A 23,806-nucleotide genomic window follows, 5' to 3' on the forward strand; every position below is an offset into this window, starting at 1 on the left:
CAGAAAAAAATTGTGCAATATTATCGCTACTTTTAGCACACATTGCAGATTCCTGTATTATATTACACAGCCCACCGCCATGGAACGGTGTGATTGGACACTGAGCACAGTTATGGTTGTGCACCAATTATTGATAGGGGCTTTGGGAGGTAGCGTGAACGCATGGTGCACTGGTATCTGTAGTCCATTTCTTCTTTACTGGAATAACTAGCAACACTTTACAAACTGCAACTCCCGCAATGCAACGTCTTTCATTTCCATGATGGCTGAATGGTGTGAGCCTGCAGGCAGAGTGAGAGGAGTGCTGTTAGATATTAGCGGGGTTCTGTATGATAGTGGGGAAGGAGGCGGGGTTCCAATCCCCGGCTCCGCCGAAGCGGTGAAAAGGTGAGTGTTAAAGCTGCGTTAGAAGTCTGTGTGCTCAGTGGGAGAGAAAAACTCCCCGGCACTGTATGTGACTGATGTTAGGTGACACGGCTTTGGGTCTTTGTCAGATACGCAATGATCAAACATGAGTCTTGTGAGGATAGTCTATGTACTGCTAACCCTCTTGGGATGGGATGGCAAGCTGTCTCCACCTTTTTAGTAGTTTATTAGTAAACTACAAGTACTGGATCTGCCAAGTAGTATCTACTATTTCTGGCTGAAACATCCAATGTGTTTTTCTAAGCTCCGCCTTTTGAAAACCAATCTGTCTGCTACCTTCCGATTGATTTCTTTAAATATCCCCACACTTAGCAGCTATAGTGGTATTCAGGTGGGAGTGCCTGTGGAAAACCGTCTGAATCCAAACTGCAATGATAACATGTTCGTTTCTCATTTAGTACTACAAGCCTCCGCAATTTTGTTGTGGTTGAAATTAATTGAACAATTCCAAAGGTTTAAAAAAACAAAACTTAAAAAAAAATTGTGTGCTGGTCACATACCAACAAGTCGGCCAAAATTCATTGGGTTACACATTGGGGGATTGAAAGGAAACTCCATAATTTCAGAAAATTACTCCATGTGACCTAAACGATAGTAGGCAAGTGGCTTCAGCATTGTAGGTTAGGGAGGGCAAAGTTGGTCAGGAGTCCACATTTACTTTTAAAGCTTGTGTGAATAAAGACAGAGCTATATGGAATTATTTTTTTAAGGTTTCCACCTCCAAGTTGTAAACTATAAAACTGTTTCTATGAGATTGCCTGTGAGTATACATTTTTATAGACTGTGTTGCTACACTAGTAGTATTAATTGAAGACAGTGGATGGTTCTCTACATATAAAACCCCTACTGATTAATGTTTCTACTTAATATCTGCTCATGGGTAGCTTCAAAGCAGCAAATGTTACAGAGGAAACATGCAAACATATAAAAGGGTGAGGAAAGGCCATCAGCCCTATTAAGCCTGCCCCGTCCAATATGGTGCAACTACACACAGCACTGATCCATCCTCTAATCATGTAATTTCTTGGAAGAAGCAAAAAACAAGTGGAAAAAGCCTGTACTCAATCCAGGAAACACTCAGAAACTTCTGTCCGATTCCCTAAGGTAAAATGCCAGGAGAGTGTGGTTCCTGTAAATCACAACTAGTAGTAACTTGCTCTCAATAACCTGAAATGTCTGCTTCATTCATGCTTTGAAAGGACTGCAGCATATCCATACCCACAAAGTATTCAGGTAGTCTATTCCAGAGTGTGACAACTCTCTGGAAATAAATATTTCCTGACATCTAACTTAAGGCTTTGCCTGCATGTTTTACATGCATGTCCTCTAGTTCTAATATCCTTATCCATCTCAAATAACTTATTTGCAACCTGAGTTCAATCTCCATGATTTAAAAAACTTCTAGCATATCATATCTAAGTCTTTTCTCTAAGCTACATAGCCCTAACTCATAGAGGCTATTGTTATAAACTAAGAACTCCTGGGTTAGCTGTCATTCTGGTCCCCCTCCTTTGCACCCTCTCAGGAACCTCAATATCCTCGCTATGTGCAAGGGCCAAAACTGGACACTTTCAAGTGTGAACGTACGGATGCCTTCATATATAGTGTAAGTCTAGTACTCTTTGCTTTATACCTGACAATCCTAGCTGTACAACCTAAAATCCTATTTTCTTTCCCAATAGCCTCCTCACACAGCTTGTGTAACTTTAGTGAATGACCAATATCAACCCATGTGCTTTTCCATTTGTTGTCCTTGGCGTGTACCCCAAGCATGATGTAAACATGCCTGGAGTTTCCCAACCTCGAATGATCCAACATCTATCCACACTGAAGGACATCGGCCATACACTGGCTCATTCCCCAAACTTGTCTACGTTAAGTGTGGAGCCAAAAAAGCGGTGACAAACACAGTAATTCTTTTTTCTGATGTTTAGAAAATGCTCCAGTACTTTGGTGATCTTTGTAAAGAAAGAAAGACTGAACTTGCATTTATCTAGCGCCTTTCATGACCTCAGGATGTCCTAAAACGCTTCACAGCCAATTAAGTACTTTTTTGCAGGGAACTCAGTAGCCAATTTGCACACAGCAAGGTCCCATAAACAGCAATGAGCTAATCACCAGATCATCTGCTTTAGTCATGTTGATTGAGGGATAAATATTGGCCAGAGAGAGCTCAGCTGATTTCCTAATAGTGTCATGGGATCTTTTATGTCCATCTGAGAGAGCAGACAAGGCCTCGTTTAACCTCCAACAGTGCAGCACTCCCTCAGTAATGCACTGAAGTGTCAGCCTAGATTAAGTGCTCAAGTCTCTGACTCAGAGGTGAGATTGTGACAACTGAGCCAAGGCTGACACCTCTAAAGTGTTATAAGTGCAGAATTTCAATTGGCTTTATTTTTTCATATTTTATGTTAAGGAGACCACTTTAATGAATTACTGAAATGGAAAGTAATGAGAAAGGAGCATTTATTTTAAAGAAATGAGAACGGTATCTATGTTTTTAATTAAAAGACATTAATAATGAGCACAAAACTATAATAAATTATACAAGTAGTTTATCCAACAATAATAGCACCTGTCAGAAGGGGAAGGATTATTTCCAAAGTTGCTTCAGGATGCAGTAAGAAGCTTAACATACTGTTGGAATGTTCATGTTGAGCACTGAAACAACTTCTCAGTTCCTGCATATAAATGTCATTAGTTCAGTGTGAGTGGTTTTGAACAATGTTTTGATGTATTTTACCTCTTATATTTATTGAACTTCAACTTTAGTTTTTCTATAATGATTGAAGTAACTATTAAGGAAGCTATTATTTAATTAAGAGAGATGGATATTTTATGACTGCATGGCTGACTCTACAGAAAATCACTGCACCCACTGCAGTACCTGGCCGGTCAGCCATGGCTCGGTTGGTAGCACTCTTGCTAATGAGTCAGAAGGTCATGGGATCAAGTCCTACTCCAGAGACTTGAGCACAAAATCTAGGCTGACACTTCAGTGCAGTACCGAGGGAATGCTGCACTGTTGAAAGTGCCATCATTTGGATGAGATGTTAAATCGAGGCCCTTTCTGCATTCTCAGGTGGAAGTAAAAGATCCCATGGCACCATTTTGAAGAAGAGCAGTATAGTTTTCACTGATGCCCTGGCCAATATTTATCCTTCAACCAAAATCCACTAAAATAGGTTATCTGGTCATTATCACATTGCTGTTTGTAGGATCTTGCTGTGCGCAAATTGGCTGCTTCTTTTCCTACATTACAACAGTGACTATGCTTCAAAAAGTACTTAATTGGCTGTAAAGTGCTTTGAGACGTCCTGAGGTTATGAAAGGCGCTATATAAATGTAAGTACATATATTAAAACCAAAACATTCACAAAGGAGCACGAAACTGTTCATTTTTCCATAGTTGCAACATTCCAGTACTTTGTATGTTACAGTGGGAGCCTTGAGCTGATTAAAGGACTAATCACAGCCTTCTGCTTTAATTAGCTCCACTTTCTTTCCCTCCCCTCCCCCCTTCCCCCAACACCGGCACAAACCATATTGGAATTTTCATGATAGCCAATACTAATTGAAATGATTTTCATGCAAATTATGGGTATATAGCAGTACAGGGTGTGTTGTTTGTGATCTGCCAGGTTCCTTTTCAGCATGGGTCATGCGCCACGTGCTGCTGCTTGCTCCCTTGGCCAATTAGCAAATTGGACTGCCCTTTTCTGTAATTAATATTGTACGGTCAAAATTGAAGAAATGTACCTTTTACCAATTCATAGAGTATTTAATTAAACTAAACCTTGTGGAGTAATCTTGCTAAATTTTATCTTTGGGGCAGAATTGCTACTGTAATCCTCAAAAGGTTAATAATCAGTAACGTGAAATTGTTCTGTTAAATTGCCAGAGTTTTAATACTGCTGCAGGATGTAATTTGTGCTTCCTTTTTCCTATTTTAGATTGATAAAATATCTTTTTGAGTCTATTGTAGCTTAATTTTTCCAAGCATTGCACTCATTTCTTTCATCCAATTCAATAATAGTTACAACACCAGGATGTGTTTCAGTTCTATGAATTTTCGTTCTGCAACCAGCAGTGGCCTTTGCACATAAAAATCAATGTATTGAAAATAAGTGTGTAAAATACAGAATAAATTGGGTTCCTGCCTTATTTGGAAATCCTTTCTGAACTTTCTCATGCATCTTCTTGGCTTTAACTGATTTCAACCTGACTGGATTAAAAGCTGGTCAGAAGTTGTAGACCACTTGATGTAGTGAGTAAAATGTTCTGAAAGAACATTGGAAATATAAGGCCAAAACCCAGTTTATCATCTACTAAAGGAAAATCAGCCAGGATTCCTGCATCTGATCAGTGTCTGGTGGCCTTTTCTGGAACTGCAAAAATGATATGCAAATATTGCAAAAATGTAATGTGATCTGTGGTGGAATAGCTCACTAGCAGACTTATCAAGAATAATAGATGGGATGAAATGTTACTTTGAAAAGATACCTCACTAGCAGGAGAGCGGAGGTAAGGAGAACACCATCCTGTTATGAGTCTAAACCCAGATCACAGATGAAAGTGCATTCTATAAACTACCTGTACAAGAGGCACTTTCAGATTACTGTGATTTGCATACAAATTTAACATAGTCAGAGAACCACAAGGTGCTGGAGGAGGTTGCAGAGGATGGAGTGGTCATGGAGGGGTTTGAGTTGGGGACAGGAATTTTAAATCAAATGTGTTGGGGGATCAGGGAGCCAATGCAGGTCAGTGAAGATGGAGGAGATGGAAGCACAGGACTTGGTGTGGTACTGGGCATAGGCAGCTGAATTTTGGATAAATTGGAGTGTATGGTGGGTGGAAGATGAGAGGGCAGCCAAGGAGCACATTGGAGGAACCAAGTCTGGAGGTGACATAAATGTGACTAAAGGCTTCAGCAGCGGAAGAACTGAGGCAGAGGCAGGCAATGATACAGAAGTGGAAATAACGGTCTTGGTGATGGATAGGATGTGGTATTTGAAACTCAGCTGTGGGTGGAACAGGATGCCAAAGTTTAGCAAAGTCTGGTTCAGCCCTACTGAGTGGCAGGGGAGTCGAGTTTATGGTAGGAGCTGTAAACATGGCATCAGTCTTCCCGATTCTGAATTGAGGAAGTATTGATGCATCCATGACTTGATATTTCATAGGCAGTCTAACAACATGGTCTTGGGGTTGAAGAAGATGGTGAGGGGCAGAGTTGGGTGTTGCAAGTGTACACATGAGATCTGACTTCATGCCAGTGTATGGTGTCAGCAAGCAGCAACGTGTAGATGAGGAAGAGGAGGGTGCCTAAGGATAGAACCTTGAAGAACTCTAGAGGTGACAGCAGGAAGAAAAGTAATTGCTGGAGATGGGCTGACTGTGTTACCACAGATGAAGTGGAACCAACTAAGGGCAGTTCTACGGAGCTGGTCAATGAAGGAAAAGCAATGAAAGAGGTTAGAGTGGACCAATACCAAATGCAGTGCAGAAGTCAAGGACATTGACAGATGAAGCACCACAATCACAGTAATAGAGGATGCCATTTAGGACTTTGACAAGGGAAGTCTTAGTGCTGCAAGATGGGCAGAAGCTAGACTGAAGGGATTCAAATGGAGTTCTGGGAACTGTGGGAGCAGAGGTAGGTGACTGACTCATTTGAGGACTTTTTTAGAGAGGAAAGAGATTAGAGGCAGTAGTTGGCAATGATGGATAGGTTGACGGTGGCTTTTTTGAAGGGGGTGTGATGATACTGGTTTTAAAAGGGCATATGACAGTGCCTGAGCAAATGGAACCATTGATGTCAGCTAGGTGGGAGTCAGTAGGGCTAGTTGAGTCGTCATGAGAGGGGATCAGTAGAGCAGAAGCTTGGTCTTGGGGAGGAGATAAGTTTGGCAAGGGTGTGGGGGGAAAGACATGGAAGATAAACTGTAGAGTAATGGGGGATTGGGACTGGAATGGTTAGGAGACTAGGAAAGGTTGGGTTTTGGGAGAAGAAAGGATGGTAACTGCATAGGCAGCTGTGTGGGTGATCGTCAACCCTGAAGATGAAGACATCTGCGCTCTTTGCACTTACTGTTAGAGGTGAGGATGGGGGGAGAAGAAAGGTTTAAGGAGGCATTGGGTTGTGGAGAAAAGGATCCTTCCCTCAAGAATGATCTTGGAATAGTAAGAAGTTTTGGCAGCAAAGGGCAAGGGATGGTAGTGCTCAACATAGTAGAGCAGACTCTGGCAGTGAATGACTAGACAGGTTGTAGAGCGCCATGGATCTCCAGTGCAGTGTAAATAATTTTATTGTCTTTGGGAAATGATGATTTTATAATACCAATGAAAACTGAATTTTCTGTAACCCAGAACAAAGAAAAAAGAAACCTAAAAGGAATTCAAGTACTATTGTACATGTAGCTGTACTCACTGTATTTATTTGAATATCCAATTATACAGAAACTTGAGAGTATTGTAGCATTGTGGATATGGAAAGAGTGAAATGATACAGAACTGACCACACAAAGAAAATTTACATGGAAAAATGATCAACGTCTATGAGAAGGGAAAAGTTATTTTGAAATTGTTCACATTAACACAACTCAATAACTAAAAGTGCTTTTGTTCTGGACAATATTTCACAACATGGTGCTAAAGTGATACAATAATATGTCATTTATCATTATTAGAAAGTAAGCTTCACTCTACTTCTGTGAACACTGGATAACTAAATAGAAATTTAAAATTCAATAGCATTTTCTTCCAGCTTAATGTTGACAATACTCAAGCCTTCACTTTGGGTGCCTACTAGCACCTCTGGCCTTAGCTGCATCAAGCTCTCTGGCTGCTGCAGCAAGCTGAGGTGGGAGGTGTGGAACCTTAACCTGCTTGAACCCCCAGCTCTGTTTCCTTCTTCTCTTACCCCGAACCCTCATCCACTCCATTAGCTTTTTTCTACCTCTGCAACATTACGCAGTTCTGCTCCTACTTCTTCTCTTGCCAAAACCCTTGTCCATGGATTCATTGCCTCAAAGTTCAACTTCTAACACTCTCAAAGCTGGCCTCCCAACCTCCACAAGCTCAACTCATCCAAAATGCTGCAGCAAACATCCTCACACACTCTCAGTACTCCCTTTGCCTTCATCCTTTCCGAGTTCTCCTCGCTGCAATGAGCTGACTTCAAAATTCTCATTTTCATTTTCAAATCTTGGCATTAGTGATATCCTCCTACATTACATCCCTGTGCACACACCCTCTACCATCGGTGGCTACTCATTCAACTGCGACATTCCTGTCCTTTGGAACTCTTTGACCAGTTCCTTAATTCCATAAAACTCTTTTCTTTGACCATGTCTTTAGTCTTCCATCCTAGCCCTCTCTCTTTTTCCCTTTTTGCTCAGTATTTGCTATTTTGCGCTCCCTAATATAAAGCTGTTTGAGATGTTTTCCTACATCTAGGGGGCCCTGTAGAAATATTGTTTGTGTTGTGATTCTACTACTACATAAATACTTAAATTCTTTTTAATGTTACTTCCAAGTTCATCTGAAATGACAGTTAACAGAAGAATATTAAGTGGTTGCAATCTCATTGCAGTAAATCTATAGGGAAACAGTATATCCATAGAACTATAGAAGTTTGCAGCAACGAGAGGGCCATTCAGCCCACAGTGTCTATGCCAGCTTTTTGCTAGAGCAATCCAAAACTAATCCCACTGCCTTGGTTTCTTCCTATAGCCTTGTATCTTGGTCTACATCAAATATTTATCTTATTTTCCAAACAGATGCAATGGTCTCTGCCTCAACCACTCACCATATATAATATAGGCTGTAGTTTAAAATTTATAACTCAAAGTAATTAACAACAGTACCACCTTGAGTTTAGCTACCGGAAGCATACATTTTTCATTAACAGCAGGATGCTGCTGTAGTGAATCATTGCTTTGTGGAAGGTGAACTGTCTGAAATCCCTATTCAGTCATAGCTCTATTTACCAGTATTTTACATTTGTATCCTGATAGCCTACCCATTGAGAGTGATTCCATATGAAAAGCAAAGAAATGTTGGAATTTTACAACATCCTGTTGTTGGTTTGGTATAGTGCATCTGTTAGCAGAACTTTAAACAAGGAACATGGGATATTAACAAAAGACCAGCAAGTCCTATCCACGTGAAGGCAGTATGAGCAGCTGGCCAATATGTGGCCAGACAAAACCCTGTAGAGCCGTAATAGTGCCGAGATCACAGGAAAACCAGCAAGGGGCTTGTTGGTTACACAAATACACCCATAAAGCAATCTACCACCAGGGAGCCCCACATTTGTTAATTATCTGCCAAGTCTGAAACATTCTTTCTGGTAAGAAAAGATGAGTGAATCTGCCTTGGCTCTGTTTAACCCAAGCTGACCCCGACCGACAGAACTCAAATCATATTCCACCCCCATATCCAAACCAGAAGTTATACTAGGGTAAGCCTGGCATAGGCTGGTTTAGTTGTAATTATTGAGCAATCCGTCACTTCACAACAAATCCGATTTTTGCTTTTGAGGGTGGGAGAAAGAACTCAGTTTGGATTGGAATTTTTTACATCCTATTTATAGCGAAACTCACTGACTCATGAAGGCAGGCAGTTCTGCGATATCGGTGTCAAAATCCTAAATGGCAGCTGTTCTTAGAAGCTTTTTAGGAAGTAAACTATACATCATAAAATATAATCTTAAATGGAAGTCCAGATGGAACAGTATAGTGGAGTTGGGTAGGTTTGAATCAAATACTGTTTTTGTAGAATTAAAAAGTTGCATGCATATAATAAAAGTAACACACTGCAAAACAAATGCATTTCTTACAGAAAGCCTTGATGTTTTGATATAGCTGCATATCAGTGATTTAACATGCTCATCCTCCCCCCTATAGTCATATGATTCCAGGAGGCAGTCTCACTCATTCCCCCTCCCCTCCAAGACTAATCAATTTAAATTTGAATTTTTTTGCTTATGTTATCTGATTACGACTCTGAAGGTCTTTGAGAATTTTTTTCTACTTTTCACTATTCATTTCTGAGCATTGATAATGAGCGTTAGCAGGCTAGTGGAATATGGCAATATCAAAGCTGATCCTGATTCTGTCCTCGCCAGAAGGTGTGTGTGTACATACTTCCAGCGAATGTTGTTGGATAGTCTCTCTGTGACTGTGTCTTCTGTATCATTTTCAGCTTGCGGCAAGTAACAGCTGCTAGTGTATAGTTTTGATTTTCATCGTTGTACCGCCCATCTTCTGTAATAGTTCTGCAAAGATGTACAAATGTATCCACTTGTTCTTTTCATATCCAGGAGATCTATACTACATGTGGACGGTAGAGTATAAACTTGTAACCTTTTTGTATTCTTGGGGTCCATGTGAGATTATATAAACTCCTGTAGTGAGATCCATAACTGCTCTAGATTCTCTTGCAGTTTATCAACCCCCTCTCCCCCTGCAAATGTAGTACTTCCTCCTAAGTAACAAATTCTGTATCTAAATGCTTTTGTTTTCATCCTTGTGTCATTTTTTTTATGTTCACTTGAATCGACTGCCTTATTTTGCCTCCTTTATTTGTATTGTTTTTAACTGAAGAGTTTCCATAACCAAAAAGAAGTGCAGACTGCCTTGTGCATAATAGACTGCCTTGTGCATAATAGCCACACAACATTGACTATCGCTCAACATAGCCTCCATCAGCAAAAAGTAAATATCAGTCAAATCAATAGCAAGCCCCCTCCCCAAGTAGAGGTTGAAACAAATTTTATTTATCCAGGACAGGAATTTATTTTAACCATTAAATGCATTATAATTTTTTCACGAAAGCCACAAGTTAATAGCCACTTTTTGAACACTTTCCATCCCTCCCCCCGAACCCAGTCTCTTTTTATTAGTTGTTGTACTATTTGAATTATATGACCAACTATTCTGGAGACCTAAAAGCTATGAAGAAAGTGTACTTCACCATCTGTAACAGTGAGCAGGTGCTCCTCCAAACCTTTGCATTCTTCAGGGTTAATGTTTCTCCCTTGCCAGATGTCTGGTTACTAATTATAGGAGGGATAACGTGTACTTGGCAGCGGAAATAATAAATGAGTTTAATGTTTTTGTGGGTGGGATATTCAATTTCACCAAAAATTAAAAGATCTAAGCCAAACACTAGCAACCAGTAGCTACCAACTGAGAGCCACAATAGGCAACAGCAAAAGCCTTATTCCGTGGATGGGAAGAATTAACCCTTTGAAGCCCCCCTTCCCCGTCACAGTGCTTTCATGCACTGTTAGCTACATGCCACGGTTTATGAAAATTTTGCCAATCACCTTAACTCATTTGTTTTTAGATGGTGCTTCTGTCGGAAATGCCTTTTCTAAATATGACTTTTGATGTATTAGTTCATGTTTATTTAATGGGACAATGGATACAAATTATATTTGTGGTAACTTTCTTTACCTGGACCTGTTTTCAAGAATAGTTGTGCACTTATGAGCATTTGTTCTGTCTTACACTTTGCATTGCAATTGTAGCCAATGAGTATTGTAAATTGTACCTTCTAAATGCTTTGTATACCTAACTGAAAACTATTAATCTGCCTAAAAGAGTTAAACACGTTGAAAACAAATCTAAGAACTAATAATCTGTCAGGAATGTACTGGGTAAAGCACGAGCAGAATAAGCCGATAATGTTTTTGGAGTGGAAATATACTATAACCTGTTTTTTCCTTTGGATGGAAAAAGTTTTTTGTACTAAACCTGTTCATTTAACAAAAGATACACGTGTCTTATTTATGGTACATTATGTCATGGCTCTAAATTTATGCTTTAAACAGTGAAATACAATCCACCTGATGTGTAACTGAAACCAGTTCCTAAAATGCCACCTGATTTAAAGCTGGAGAGAATATTGCACTACTACTAGTAGGGATAAGAACATAAGAAATAGGAGCAGGAGTAGGCCAATCGGCCCCTCGAGCCTGCTCCGCCATTCAATAAGATCATGGCTGATCTGATCCTAACCTCAAATCTAAAGAACACAAGTAGGAGCAGGATGCATTACATGTGTTTGTTTTAGAAATGTATAACATTTCTGTATTCATGAGCACCACGGGTAGGAATGAATTGGGTGTTTCTCAAGCGAAATAAACCTAGAAATGCATTGCTCTTAGAATAGTATTCTGTGTACTCTAAGTCTTTGTATAAGTTGCACTTCAAACATTTTAGATTCTCTAAATATATAAGGGTGTGATTTAGAGGTTTACTGAAGAGCTAAGCTCAAATAGGGGTATGACTTGTTAGAGTTTTATTTCATTGTAACTTTCATGTGTAATCTTTTATTTTGTTTCCATTTGTTATTTCATTAAGAAAATTGAACACTTGCTCCTCACTTAATGCTGTAAAGCACTTATATTCTTCTTTCCAAAATGGTTGTAAATTTAGTTCCATATTTGAATAATTTGTTGCTTGTCTTGTTTGTGCACTTTTCTTTTTAAGTGAGCAATGCTTTGTGTAGGTTGAGGTTTTGGGCCAGGAGTTTCCTCCATATTTGTGTCCAGATACGCACGTAATCTGGGCGCAAACCAATTACGTGCCTTAAAAGATCGCAGAATTTTGGGCATAAGTGAGTTACGCGCACAACTACAATACGCCCAAGTCTCCTCGATCATTTAGATCCATCCGTCCAACTCTCCGTCCAAATGAATCTCCATCCATGAAGCTGGCCAGGCCCCCGACTCTCAAATGTGAGAATCCTCCAATTGCGCTTGTTCAGAGAGTTCGCAGCAGGAACAAAGTCATTTTTCTGGTCTTTTAATTGCAATTTGTGAGCGGTTTAAAAATTTTTTTTATCCTTACTGAGACTTGCTCTGTATTTTCTGTTTCAATGTGTTTTTATGGTTATGTATAAGTCACATTAAAAATTGAAAAGTTTCCACGATTGCAGGTTCTTAAAAATGCCGTGATGGTTAAATGGGTTGAAATTTTACATTTTAAGACTCAAAGAAGAAATATACTGGTGTGGGTACAATGTTTCCTTGGGGCCCCAGTTGTTTACACTGATTTATGCCAGTTTACGCCCATTTTGAGTTTGGGCATATTCTAATAAGATTGGGAGGATACTTGGGAGTTTTTTGACATCGGTGAAATGGGCACAGCTTCAGGTGCAATTTTGGGTGCAACCTCCGGAGGAAACTCCAGGCCTTGATATTTGGGCTGCAACTCTGTCGTTCTGACTTCCCAGTTGAGTGTATGTGAAATGCAGCATTTACATCAGTGAGTAATATTTTCTTGTGTGAAAATATCTCGAGCACTCTTATTTTCACAGCTGTGAATATTTAGTAGAAACTGGTTTGGTCAGAAATAGGAGGACCTATAGTCTGCATAACTTGAAGCCCATTTGTGTTATGAGGTGTGGAGTAGATACATTTGAAATCTGTTCCTTGGGAAGCAATTGCGGAAGTGTAATTCTCCCACTTTTCACTCATTAAGCATTTCACTCAAACCTGATTTTCAATTGAATATTGATTTCATGAGCGGTTATCAAATCAAATGTCAGAATCCAGGGTGTTACACTTTGTTCTCTGCATTGGCACAGATCCACCAAAGAACATTTGACTGGGCATGGACCACAGCCTGGTGTGTTTAGGCTTGTAAGTCAGTTGGAATCGGCTGCACAAATGATTGTGGAACCCAGTTTTCTGCATGAATTATGCCAAGTGAAATTGGATTTAATATGATCTAAACCAGTTTCTAAATCACTGTGTTTAGATACTTGCGTTCATAGCTACCGCTTTCATGGATCAAAATTGCACAGTTTGATGTACAATTTCCCAAATTTATTTATTTTTGCTTTACAAGGTAAGAGATCTTAGTGCTAAGAAATGATGTGGAGATGCCGGTGATGGACTGGGGTTGACAATTGTAAACTATTTTACAACACCAAGTTATAGTCCAACAATTTTATTTTAAAATCCACAAGCTTTCGGAGGCTTCCTCCTTCCTCAGGTGAATGTGGAACTGAAACCCTCGAACCTATCGCATTTATAAATCACAGAACAATGCCTGGTGATTACAGAGAGTCTTTTCAACTGCCCGTTGCCAAGGCAACCAAAGTGTTCAGACAGATAGGTGTTACCTACAGGCCCACCGAATATACAAATGTCCAGAACTAAAAAAACAGATGATGTGGAGATGCCAATTAAAAAAACAGAGCGAGAGAGGTAGAAACATAGAAACATCCGGAAGGAAAAGACAGCAATTGACCTGTTATATTAAAAACAGATAACATTTGTTCGCTGGTGGGCTAACGTGTAGCGTGACATGAACCCAAGATCCCGGTTGAGGCCGTCCTCATGGGTGCGGAACTTGGCTATCAATTTCTGCTCGACCATTTTGCACTGTCGAGTGTCTCGAAGGCCGCCTTGGAGTACGCTTACCCAAAGGTCGGTGGCTGAATGTCCTTGACTGCTGAAGTGTTCCCCGATTGGGAGGGAACCCTCCTGTCTGGCGATTGTTGCGCGGTGTCCGTTCATCCGTTGTCGCAGTGTCTGCATGGTCTCGCCAATGTACCATGCTCTGGGGCATCCTTTCCTGCAACGTATGAGGTAGACAACGTTGGCCGAGTCACAGGAGCATGAACCATGCACCTGGTGGGTGGTGTCCTCTCGTGTGATGGTGGTATCTGTGTCAATGATCTGGCATGTCTTGCAGAGGTTACTGTGGCAGGGTTGTGTGGTGTCGTGGATGCTGTTCTCCTGAAAGCTGGGTAATTTGCTGCAAACGATGGTCTGTTTGAGGTTGGGTGGCTGTTTAAAGGCGAGTAGTGGAGGTGTGGGGATGGCCATAGCGAGGTGTTCGTCGTCATTGATGACATGTTGAAGGCTGCGGAGAACATGGCGTAGTTTCTCCGCTCCGGGGAAGTACTGGACGACGAAGGGTACTCTGTTGGTTGTGTCCCGTGTTAGTCTTCTGAGGAGGTCTATGCGATTTTTCGCTGTGGCCCGTCGGAACTGTCGATCGATGAGTCGAGCGTCATATCCCGTTCTTACTAGGGCGTCTTTCAGCGTCTGTAGGTGTCCATCGCGTTCCTCCTCGTCTGAGCAGACCCTGTGTATTCGCAGGGCCTGTCCATAGGGGATAGCCTCTTTGACGTGGTTAGGGTGGAAGCTGGAAAAGTGGAGCATCGTGAGGTTGTCCGTGGGCTTGCGGTAGAGTGAGGTGCTGAGGTGCCCGTCTTTGATGGAGATTCGTGTGTCCAAGAAAGAAACTGATTCTGAGGAGTAGTCCATGGTGAGCTTGATGGTGGGATGGAACTTGTTAATGTTATCGTGTAGTCTCTTTAGTGATTCTTCGCCGTGGGTCCATAGAAAGAAAATGTCGTCGATGTATCTGGTGTATAGCGTTGGTTGGAGGTCCTGTGCAGTGAAGAAGTCCTGCTCGAACTTGTGCATGAAAATGTTGGCGTATTGGGGTGCGAATTTGGTCCCCATGGCTGTTCCGTGTGTTTCGGTAAAGAACTGGTTATCGAAGGTGAACCAGTTGAACCAGGAACACTTCTCACCACGATGGACGTCTCGGCACTCTACACCAGTATCCCCCACGATGATGGTATCGCTGCGACAGCATCAATACTCAACACCAACAACAGCCAATCTCTAGACGCCATCCTACAACTCATCCGCTTCATCCTGGATCACAATGTCTTCACCTTTGATAACCAGTTTCTTTCTTGGGTTCATGTCACGCTACACGTTACCCCACCAGCGAACAAATGTTATCTGTTTTTAATATAACGGGTCAATTGCTGTCTTTTCCTTCCGGATGTTTCTATGTTTCTACCTCTCTCGCTCTTTTTTTAATTGGCATCTCCACATCATCTGTTTTTTTAGTTCTGGCCATTTGTATATTCGGTGGGCCTGTAGGTAACGCCTATCTGTCTGAACACTTTGGTTGCCTTGGCAACGGGCAGTTGAAAAGACTCTCTGTAATCACCAGGCATTGTTCTGTGATTTATAAATGCGATAGGTTCGAGGGTTTCAGTTCCACATTCACCTGAGGAAGGAGGAAGCCTCCGAAAGCTTGTGGATTTTAAAATAAAATTGTTGGACTATAACTTGGTGTTGTAAAATTGTTTACAATTGCTAAGAAATGGAACATTTTACCCATATCTGGCACCTTGTGTGAGGATCAAGTGCTTCCAAGTGAGACGTAGCAGTGAATAGCTTCTTCCAGTCTTCCCCATCCTTGGAAAACCCCTTGCTGCATCAATATGGCATTTTTTTCCATTTCTGTGGGATTTCTGAGTGAGGTTATCAAATCGGAGATGATTTTGTGCTTTGGGCCCATGCTTGCCAAGAACTGATTTCACATAAGTCCATCGCAGACGGAGGTGACTTTTCATCCCATCAGTCTGAACTGGATCCATCCAATTCCCTCACCAGATTTTAGATGTGATAATTTACCATTAATAAAATTGAGAGCCTCTGGACTTGGCCAGCAGCAGTAAGTAATGACACAATTCTAGTTTGCCACACAAGTTTAAAGGAATTTTATTCTGAGGTTTATACCAAGTAGTGCTACCTGGTCAAATGTTCCAAATGGAGAACATTTATATTCTTTAGCATCTAGCAAAGCGTGAGCAACTCTTCTGTCTCTTCCAGTTTGCATCTGAAAATGAATGAATTTGTCCAAACCTCATTCACTGATGTAGATCACTTTCAACACCCACATACCCATGGCATAAAGGGGTCATGGAATTTAGATTTACACAAGGTCAGTTGGGATAGTACAGTAATTGTCATAATGCTTACCTGTTCTGGGGCAATAACAAATGCTTTTCATTATTTGCACATGACTGAGCGTGGCAGATGCTGACAGCCAGCAGATGTGTAGAATTCTGGGTGATTTGTAAGGAGTTGCACATCTGACGTTCAGTAATTGCATTGTGGGACATCATCAGACTGTTGACCTGTTAGGGTGAGGTAAAGGTCAGTTCAAAGCAGCCTTGTAGTAGCTAAGCGACAGATCTTCAACCAACTTTAACTCCTCTGACAGTCCTGCATTTCATCTCATAATGATGAGTGTCTGTATAGGCAGGTACTGCAGCATTTCAATAGATTAGCAAGCTGTGTGCAGCATGGTTTGAGATGGAATGGCGCACTTTTTCTGTTTCCCTCATGCACTGAACAAGTCTGGCTCTGTGACAGCCTTGGGAAGGTGCAGATAACTAGAGACTGAAGTGAACCCACTTCACTTTTGTCCATCTTCTACTGACTAGTTCCAGAATAATGTGGTTTAGTTATAGAATAATATGGTTGAGGACCTGTGAACAGGATTCTTAATCACCCTGTCAGACAGGAAAGGGAACCATGTGGGTATAGGGAATCTAAATAAAAGGAGAAATGGCCCTTCAGAAGTAAGTCTGGAGAAAGGATATTTATATATTCGGTTCTTCACAACCATTTGAGTTCAGAAATCAAGTGTGAATTATGACACATTTGTGAAAGACTGTACTGTGATGTTACAGTCCATGTGAGTAACAACAAGTGGCATCACTGCTGTTGCTCCCCCCCCCCTCCACCAAAACCCCATCTGAATTGCTGATCCAGGTGTCATCACTACAATGAACGGCATAAGTGGGTGAGCAGAGGACAAACACCTCTACAAGGGGAAGAGAGGAAAAATGGAAGGACTGTAATTTTTTGGGCTCATCAAAATGAGGATTGTTCGTGCTGAGCAATGGAACTTTTCCCATTTCAGGCACCCTGTGTCAGAATTAAGCATTCCTAGCACAGCCAGATCCAAAACTCCCACTACTGTGCACCAACAGCATGCCTCAGCCCCCACCTCTAAAGTGCACCCCTACTGTACCAGTGTAACATCTTTTTGCTTTTCCACTGTGGCTCTGAGTGAGATTGCCAGATTAGGGAAAGTTATGGGCACGTGCTTGCTGGGAACTGGATGGAGACTGCCTAAAGTAATTCACAAAGTACTCTTGTAGACAGCATACAGAGGAGATTTCCATCCTATCAGTGTGGGCTGGATTTGAACCCACGGCCCAGAGCTGAAAGGCCAACGTCTGACCCACTGCAGCACTTAGTTCCCTGGTACTGTCATTCTTAAGCCACAGTCTAGCACCTCCTACTGACCAGTTATAGAGAAGCATCGGTGGAGGTCCATGAAACATTAGCTTCCTCCCTGACTTGCAGGGTGTGTGTGGCCTGAAGATACCAGAAGGAGAAAAAGAATGAAAGCCACCATCACAACAAAAAAAAAACATGCCAAATGGATTGGGTGATGCCTTGGATTATCTAACACTCCTTTCACCTCTCAGGCCTGGATTTGAATCCAATGAAGAGGGACAATATTTTTCTGTCTCTGCTGGCAGTAAGGACCCTCTCTGAAATGAGCTGGGGAGAGCCTAAACTACAGTTCTTGAGATTGCAGACAATACCCAATTGCCCACGGTATGCAATTGGTAGTCTTACTTGGAACCCTTAAGGATGGGAAATGGAAAAAGTGATACTGGTGTAGCAGTCGATGCTTTCACTGGGTGTGGATATAATCCATTCCTTATTTTCAGAACTTGCTTTCTATTATCTTTTGATAACATAACATTTAAGTAGAATTAAGATAGAGAGAAACTTTTCCCATTGGCGGAAGGGTCAAGGACCAGAGGACATAGATTTAAGGTGATTGGCAAAAGAACCAAAGGTGACATGAGGAAAAACTTTTTTACACAGCGAGTGGTTAGGAGCTGGAATGCACTGCCCGAGTGGGTGGTGGAGGCAGATTCAATCATGGCCTTCAAAAGGGAACTGGATAAGTGCTTGAAAGGAAAAAATTTGCAGGGCTACGGGGAAAGAGCGGGGGAATGGGACTAGCTGGATTGCTCTTGCATGGAACCCTTAAGGATGGGAAATGGAAAAAGTGATGCTGGTGTAGCAGTCGATGCTTTCACTGGGTGTGTTATCAAAGGTCTGTGCAATTTGGTGAGAGTAATAGTATTCTACTTTACAGATAATTACCATTTTTTTTTCTGAGCCCCATGGTCTGCGAAGTACATACTATAGCTAACTTATTATTGTGTTTAAAAATAGTTGTCATCTGAAAGAGGATAAACTTTGGGCTCCACCTAAAAGGCTAAACTTTCTTTTCACTTTCATAACCAAGGGATTTGCAGTCTCTAGTTTTAACTTCTACTGAATTTCTTTTATTTTACTTTTTTGTTGTGTTTTATTGAGTTTGATTATGTTAGTGAGATTATTTTGCCCTAGACTATCAGAATGCTATGCATTCTAAATAATTAGCTGTCTTTGATTTCACATGTGAACACAAACTTTACTGAAGTGCAAGTTGCAGCAGATGTCATCTGTAGTTATTCAAAGGGAGCATGTGTTGTGCATTACCCTCACAAGGTCAAATGATAATTCATTATCACTGATTAGCCCCATGACAGTCTCTCTAGTTATTCAGTCAATTGCATCAGTAAATTATGAGCGGCTCTCCTGTGAAAAATGAAATTACTTCACAATTTAGAACAATGGAGATATATTGGTAATGTAAATGTGACTGTTAATTGTAGCATTATATTAATGGCCCTGAATGAACTAAAAAAGCTTTCTGTATGAAGGGCAATTACCTCTAACTGTAATTGATAATTCACACTAACTGTAATTAGCTAAGATAAATAGTGCTAAAGAAACTGATCATCAGTCTCATTAAGAAAGACCTGTTAAGTCGTACACCTTTTTTTGTTGCTCAGAGTGTAGACTGATGTGCTTTCTAACACAAACATTGATAAAACTCAATGGTTTCATTATCTTTGGGGTTGTTTTATGTTCGCAGGCTGCATTTGCTGTAATGGAATATTTTAATATGATTGGCAACGTTTTAAAAAGAGTTCAGTTCCTTAGAAATCTCTTAGTGAACAAATTTATCTGATTCTTCCATTTGTACTTGATAAACAGGCTCAAACTTTTATAAGGAAAACTCTGATGCAAATGGCTGTACCACTCCCTAGAAATTCATAAATATTGAGTTTCAGCTGTGAACTAGATTTAATTGTTTTATTTGCAGTTGTTAAAATAGCTTGTGTATTGTGAGCTTCCTTTAAAAGTAGTAATCTAATCGGGGATGTGAATGACATGAATCTCATGCCAGCCTTTCAAAAGGACATGTAATGATGATGGAATGCCTAATAATTAAGCTACACCTTTTTGGTACATGTTTATTGTGCAATATAAATGGTCAGAGGATCCACCCGACATTAGCTGAACTGGAATAATGCTACATTGGAGGTTCTTGAGGTCAAGGGTGATGGGTCACAACTTCCAAGTGTAACCCAAGCCATTGATGGCCTCCAGCACAATTGATATGAATAACACAAATGTATTTGTCAGAGGTTTTGACCTCTTGTCTTCTTATTTGCTAAATTGAAGGTACTTGGTCAGTTCTTGGTGGCCATTTTGCAATATAGTATTATTGTTTAGGGGTGCTTGATGATAATCTTTGAAGATTGAGCTTGCTTCCTGTATTCTACTTTCCACAACTGTTTTGTAGACTTAGCTATGGTATATTTCTTGCTGAACTTCTGATGTTGAGTCTGGTTGTACTTTCTTAGTAATTTCAATGCAGATAATGATCTCTTCATAGGTCTTGCCATATACAATGCCAGTGCATTATGCCCATAGTTATAAAGAATTTTCCCTAGTCTTATCACTGGTGTGAAAATGCAATTCCTAGTGCAATAATTAATGAAAGACAGGACTTGTCATTAATTTTATTGATCAGTTTCTTTTGTTAAACTTAGTGGTGACTTTGGAACATGGTGCTTTTGCATGACAGTTGATGAGCTACTTTTGGAGTGCGATGTGTGAAGGGCTTTGAGAAATTTCAATATAGCATAAGATGTTACATAAATGCAAGTATTTCTATTTACATTCCTTTCATTCAGTTGCTGAAAACCTGCCAGTGTGGCGCACAAGTTAAAAGCTCAACTAGAAATGTTCTCTAGTCTACCTAGTTCTGTTCAGAGTGCCGAAACAGTGATGATGTAAGGTATCTTGCATATTACTCCAAAGAAGATTATTTGTAACACTCAAGTCATTTTTTTTCTAACTCTAGTGAATGCCAGCATTAATTTAAAGCATTATTAAAGATAAACAGTTTATTTTTTCTGGTACAGAATCAAGGAGGCCAATTTGAAGGTACGTTTTTGTACCAACGAAACCCAGGCTACCCGGGAGAAGTTTGTGAAGAAGTTGCAGAACTTGGGGTTTGATATCACTGTCGCTGAAGTCTTTGCTCCTGCCCCTGCTGTTTGTCAAGTTTTGAAGGAACGTGGACTTAGACCACATCTCCTTGTACATGATGGTTAGTGTTCAAATGTTTCTTTTGTGTTGCTGCTGAATTTATTGCGCTCAGCATGGTTCTAATCAAATAACTAAACTTTATTGTCATGAAATTATTTGTCATGAAATTTGATACATTTTTTTGTTTTATAATAATGAAAATTCTATTTTTTTTGTGGCAAGATCAGCCATGATCTAACTGAATGGCAGAACAGGCTCAACGGGCTTAGCCTGTTCCTATGAGAGCTTACTTGATAATAGGGCTTTTTGCCCTCCATTTTATGGCATCTCACCGCTGCAAGCTGGAAAAGACAGATTAATGTTTTTGCTGAGTCCTTTTTATTGAAAGGCAAAAATTATGTGGTGCAAAGATGAAACAGTTCTTCTTTAAGGATAGTTGTCCCTAACAATTTCCTTAATGGCTGAATTGTGTATAGTATGAACAAGATAATTTGTTTGGTGAATTAGGAATATTATAATAAGGCTGGATAAGTGGTGAAAATATTCAGGATTGTGAAAGCCAGATCATTTTATAAGTACTAATATCTAAAGACACTAAGGCAGTCTACCACTGTATTGCAAAAAGCATATTTATATACGCACTCCTATTATTAATGACCAGGAGCTCTGCATCCATAGAGAAGTAAGATACTAGGAACATGGGAATGTGCAAGACCAGAAAAGACCAATTTGGTCCATCTACCCTGAAGACAGTTCACTACCTATATAATTTGATTGATTTTCTCACCAAATGCCTACCACCACCCCCCCCCCCCCCCCCCCCCACCCCCACCTTGTAAAATTGTTGATGTTATCAGCGTCAATAGCCTTCCTGGGCAATTCATTCCAAGCATTCACCGCTCGCCATTTGAAGTTGTTATTATCTCATCTGTTGGTTCACTGTCACTCCAAGCCCTCTCATTGTTATTCTCTGGGTACTAAGCCTTGCTTTTAAAATATTTTGAAGTGCTTCTGGAATTTGAACATTAAGGAGCAAGAGAATATTTTTCAAATATTGAATACAGATCAATCCTGCCTAAGTTGTCAGGTTTTTCTGTCAGCTGAAAGCAGTACATGAAATGTTAACTGCTTGCATAGAGCTAAAGTAGAACATTCTGGGTGTACATTCAGAAAGGATGTGGCTTAGTGCAGTATTTACAGAGCAAGAGTTTTAGGTTTAAAATTTTCCACTTTTAACTTTGCACGATTAGTCATGCTGAAAAATCTCTGGACCTTCTTTGGTGACATTCGGTGCAAACATTTCTGTTGTGAACAACTGTGATCTGTGATCCATTTTCAATTGATTGTACCAGTGTTGGACCATCATTTATTTTTGATTTGTTTTTTGGGATGTGGGCAATGCTGGCAAGCCTGCATTCATTGTGTACCATTAGTTGCCCTGAAAAGGTGGTGATGGGCTGTCGTTTCTAGCCACTGCAGTACTTGCGCTGATGGTGTTTCCGCAATGCTGTTGGGTATGGAATTCCAGGATTTTGTCCCAGTGATAAAGAAGCGACAATATATATCGAGTTACATCGAAACTACAGCACAGAAACAGGCCATTCGTCCCAACTAGCCTGTGCCGCCATTTATGCTCCACACGAGTCTCCTCCCTCCCTACTTTATCTAACCCAATCAGGATACCCTTCTATTCCTTTCTCCTTTATCTGCTTATCTAGCTTCCCCTTCCCTGGCTGTAACTAGTGGGGTGCCACAAGGATTGGTGCTTGGGCCTCAGCTATGTACAATCTATATTAATGACTTAGATGAAGGGACCGAGTGTAATGTATCCAAGTTTGCTGATGATACAAAGTTAAGTGGGAAAGTAAGCTGTGAGGAGGACACAGAGTCTGCAAAGGGATATAGACAGGTTAAGTGAGTGGGCAAGAAGGTGGCAGATGGAATATAATGTGAGGTTATTCACTTTGGTAGGAAGAATAGAAAAACAGAATATTTTTTAAATGGTGAGAAACTATTAAATGTTGGTGTTCAGATAGACTTGGGTGTCCTCGTACAAGAAACACAAAAAGTTAGTATGCAGGTACAGCAAGCAATTAGGAAGGCAAATAGCATGTTGGCCTTTTATTGCAAGGGTGTTGGAGTACAAGAGTAAGGAAGTCTTACTACAGCTGTACAGGACATTGGTGAGACCTCACCTGGAGTACTGCGTACAATTTTGGTTTCCTTAACTAAGGAAGGATATACTTGCCTTGGAGGCAGTGCAACGAAGGTTCACTAGATTAATTCCTGGGATGAGAGGGTGGTCCTATGAAGAGAGGTTGAATAGAGTGGGCCTATACTCTCGAGTTTAGAAGAATGAGAGTTGATCTCATTGAAATATATAAGATTATGAGGGGGCTTGACAGGATAGATGCTGAGAGATTGTTTCCCCTGACTAGAGAGTCCAGAACTAGGGGGGCATAGTCGCAGGATAAGGGGTCGACCATTTAAGACTACTCCTTGTGGTAGTGCGTTCTACATTCTCACCACTCTTTGGGTAAAGAAGTTTCTTCTGAATTCCCTATTGGATTTATTAGCAACTATTAAATATTTATGATCTCTAGTTTTGGACTCCGCCACAAGTGGAAACATCTTCACTACGTCTACCCTATGAAACTCTTCTATAATCTTAAAGACCTCTATCAGGTCACTGCTCAGCCTTCTCTTTTCTAGAGAAAAGAGCCCCAGCCTGTTCAGCCTTTCCTGACAAGGATATCCTCTCAGTTCTGGTATCATCCTTGTGAATCTTTTTTGCACCCTCTCCAATGCCTCTATATCCTCTCTATAACATGGAGACCAGAACTGTCCACAATACTCCAAAAATATATCTAATTCAGAATGTTGTGTGCTCAGAAGGGAAGTTGGCAGTTGTAGTGGGAGATCACTGCTTTTGTCCTTCTTGGTGGTAGAAGTCATGGAACTGGAAGTTGCTGTTGAAGTAAGCCTGGTGGGTTACTGCAGTGCATTCTGCAGATAGTATATATTGTAGCCACAGTGCCCTGGGGGGATGAATATTGAGTCCAG

General features: G+C 40.7%; 1 protein-coding gene across 3 annotated transcripts in view; it reads left to right on the forward strand.

Moving 5' to 3' along the window:
* The first annotated feature begins 246 nt into the window (after window positions 1-246).
* The window catches only part of lhpp (phospholysine phosphohistidine inorganic pyrophosphate phosphatase), a 96,923-nt gene continuing 73,363 nt past the window's right edge, over window positions 247-23,806 (forward strand). For all 3 annotated transcript variants that reach the window (XM_068002726.1, XM_068002727.1, XM_068002728.1), the window contains exons 1-2: window positions 247-387; window positions 20,617-20,804. In XM_068002726.1, coding sequence (XP_067858827.1) covers window positions 260-387; window positions 20,617-20,804 — 316 coding nt within the window. In that variant the 5' untranslated portion in view covers window positions 247-259. The remainder of the gene's footprint in view (window positions 388-20,616; window positions 20,805-23,806) is intronic.

This window comes from Heptranchias perlo, chromosome 21 (assembly GCF_035084215.1).
Source record: "Heptranchias perlo isolate sHepPer1 chromosome 21, sHepPer1.hap1, whole genome shotgun sequence".
NCBI lineage: Eukaryota > Metazoa > Chordata > Chondrichthyes > Hexanchiformes > Hexanchidae > Heptranchias > Heptranchias perlo.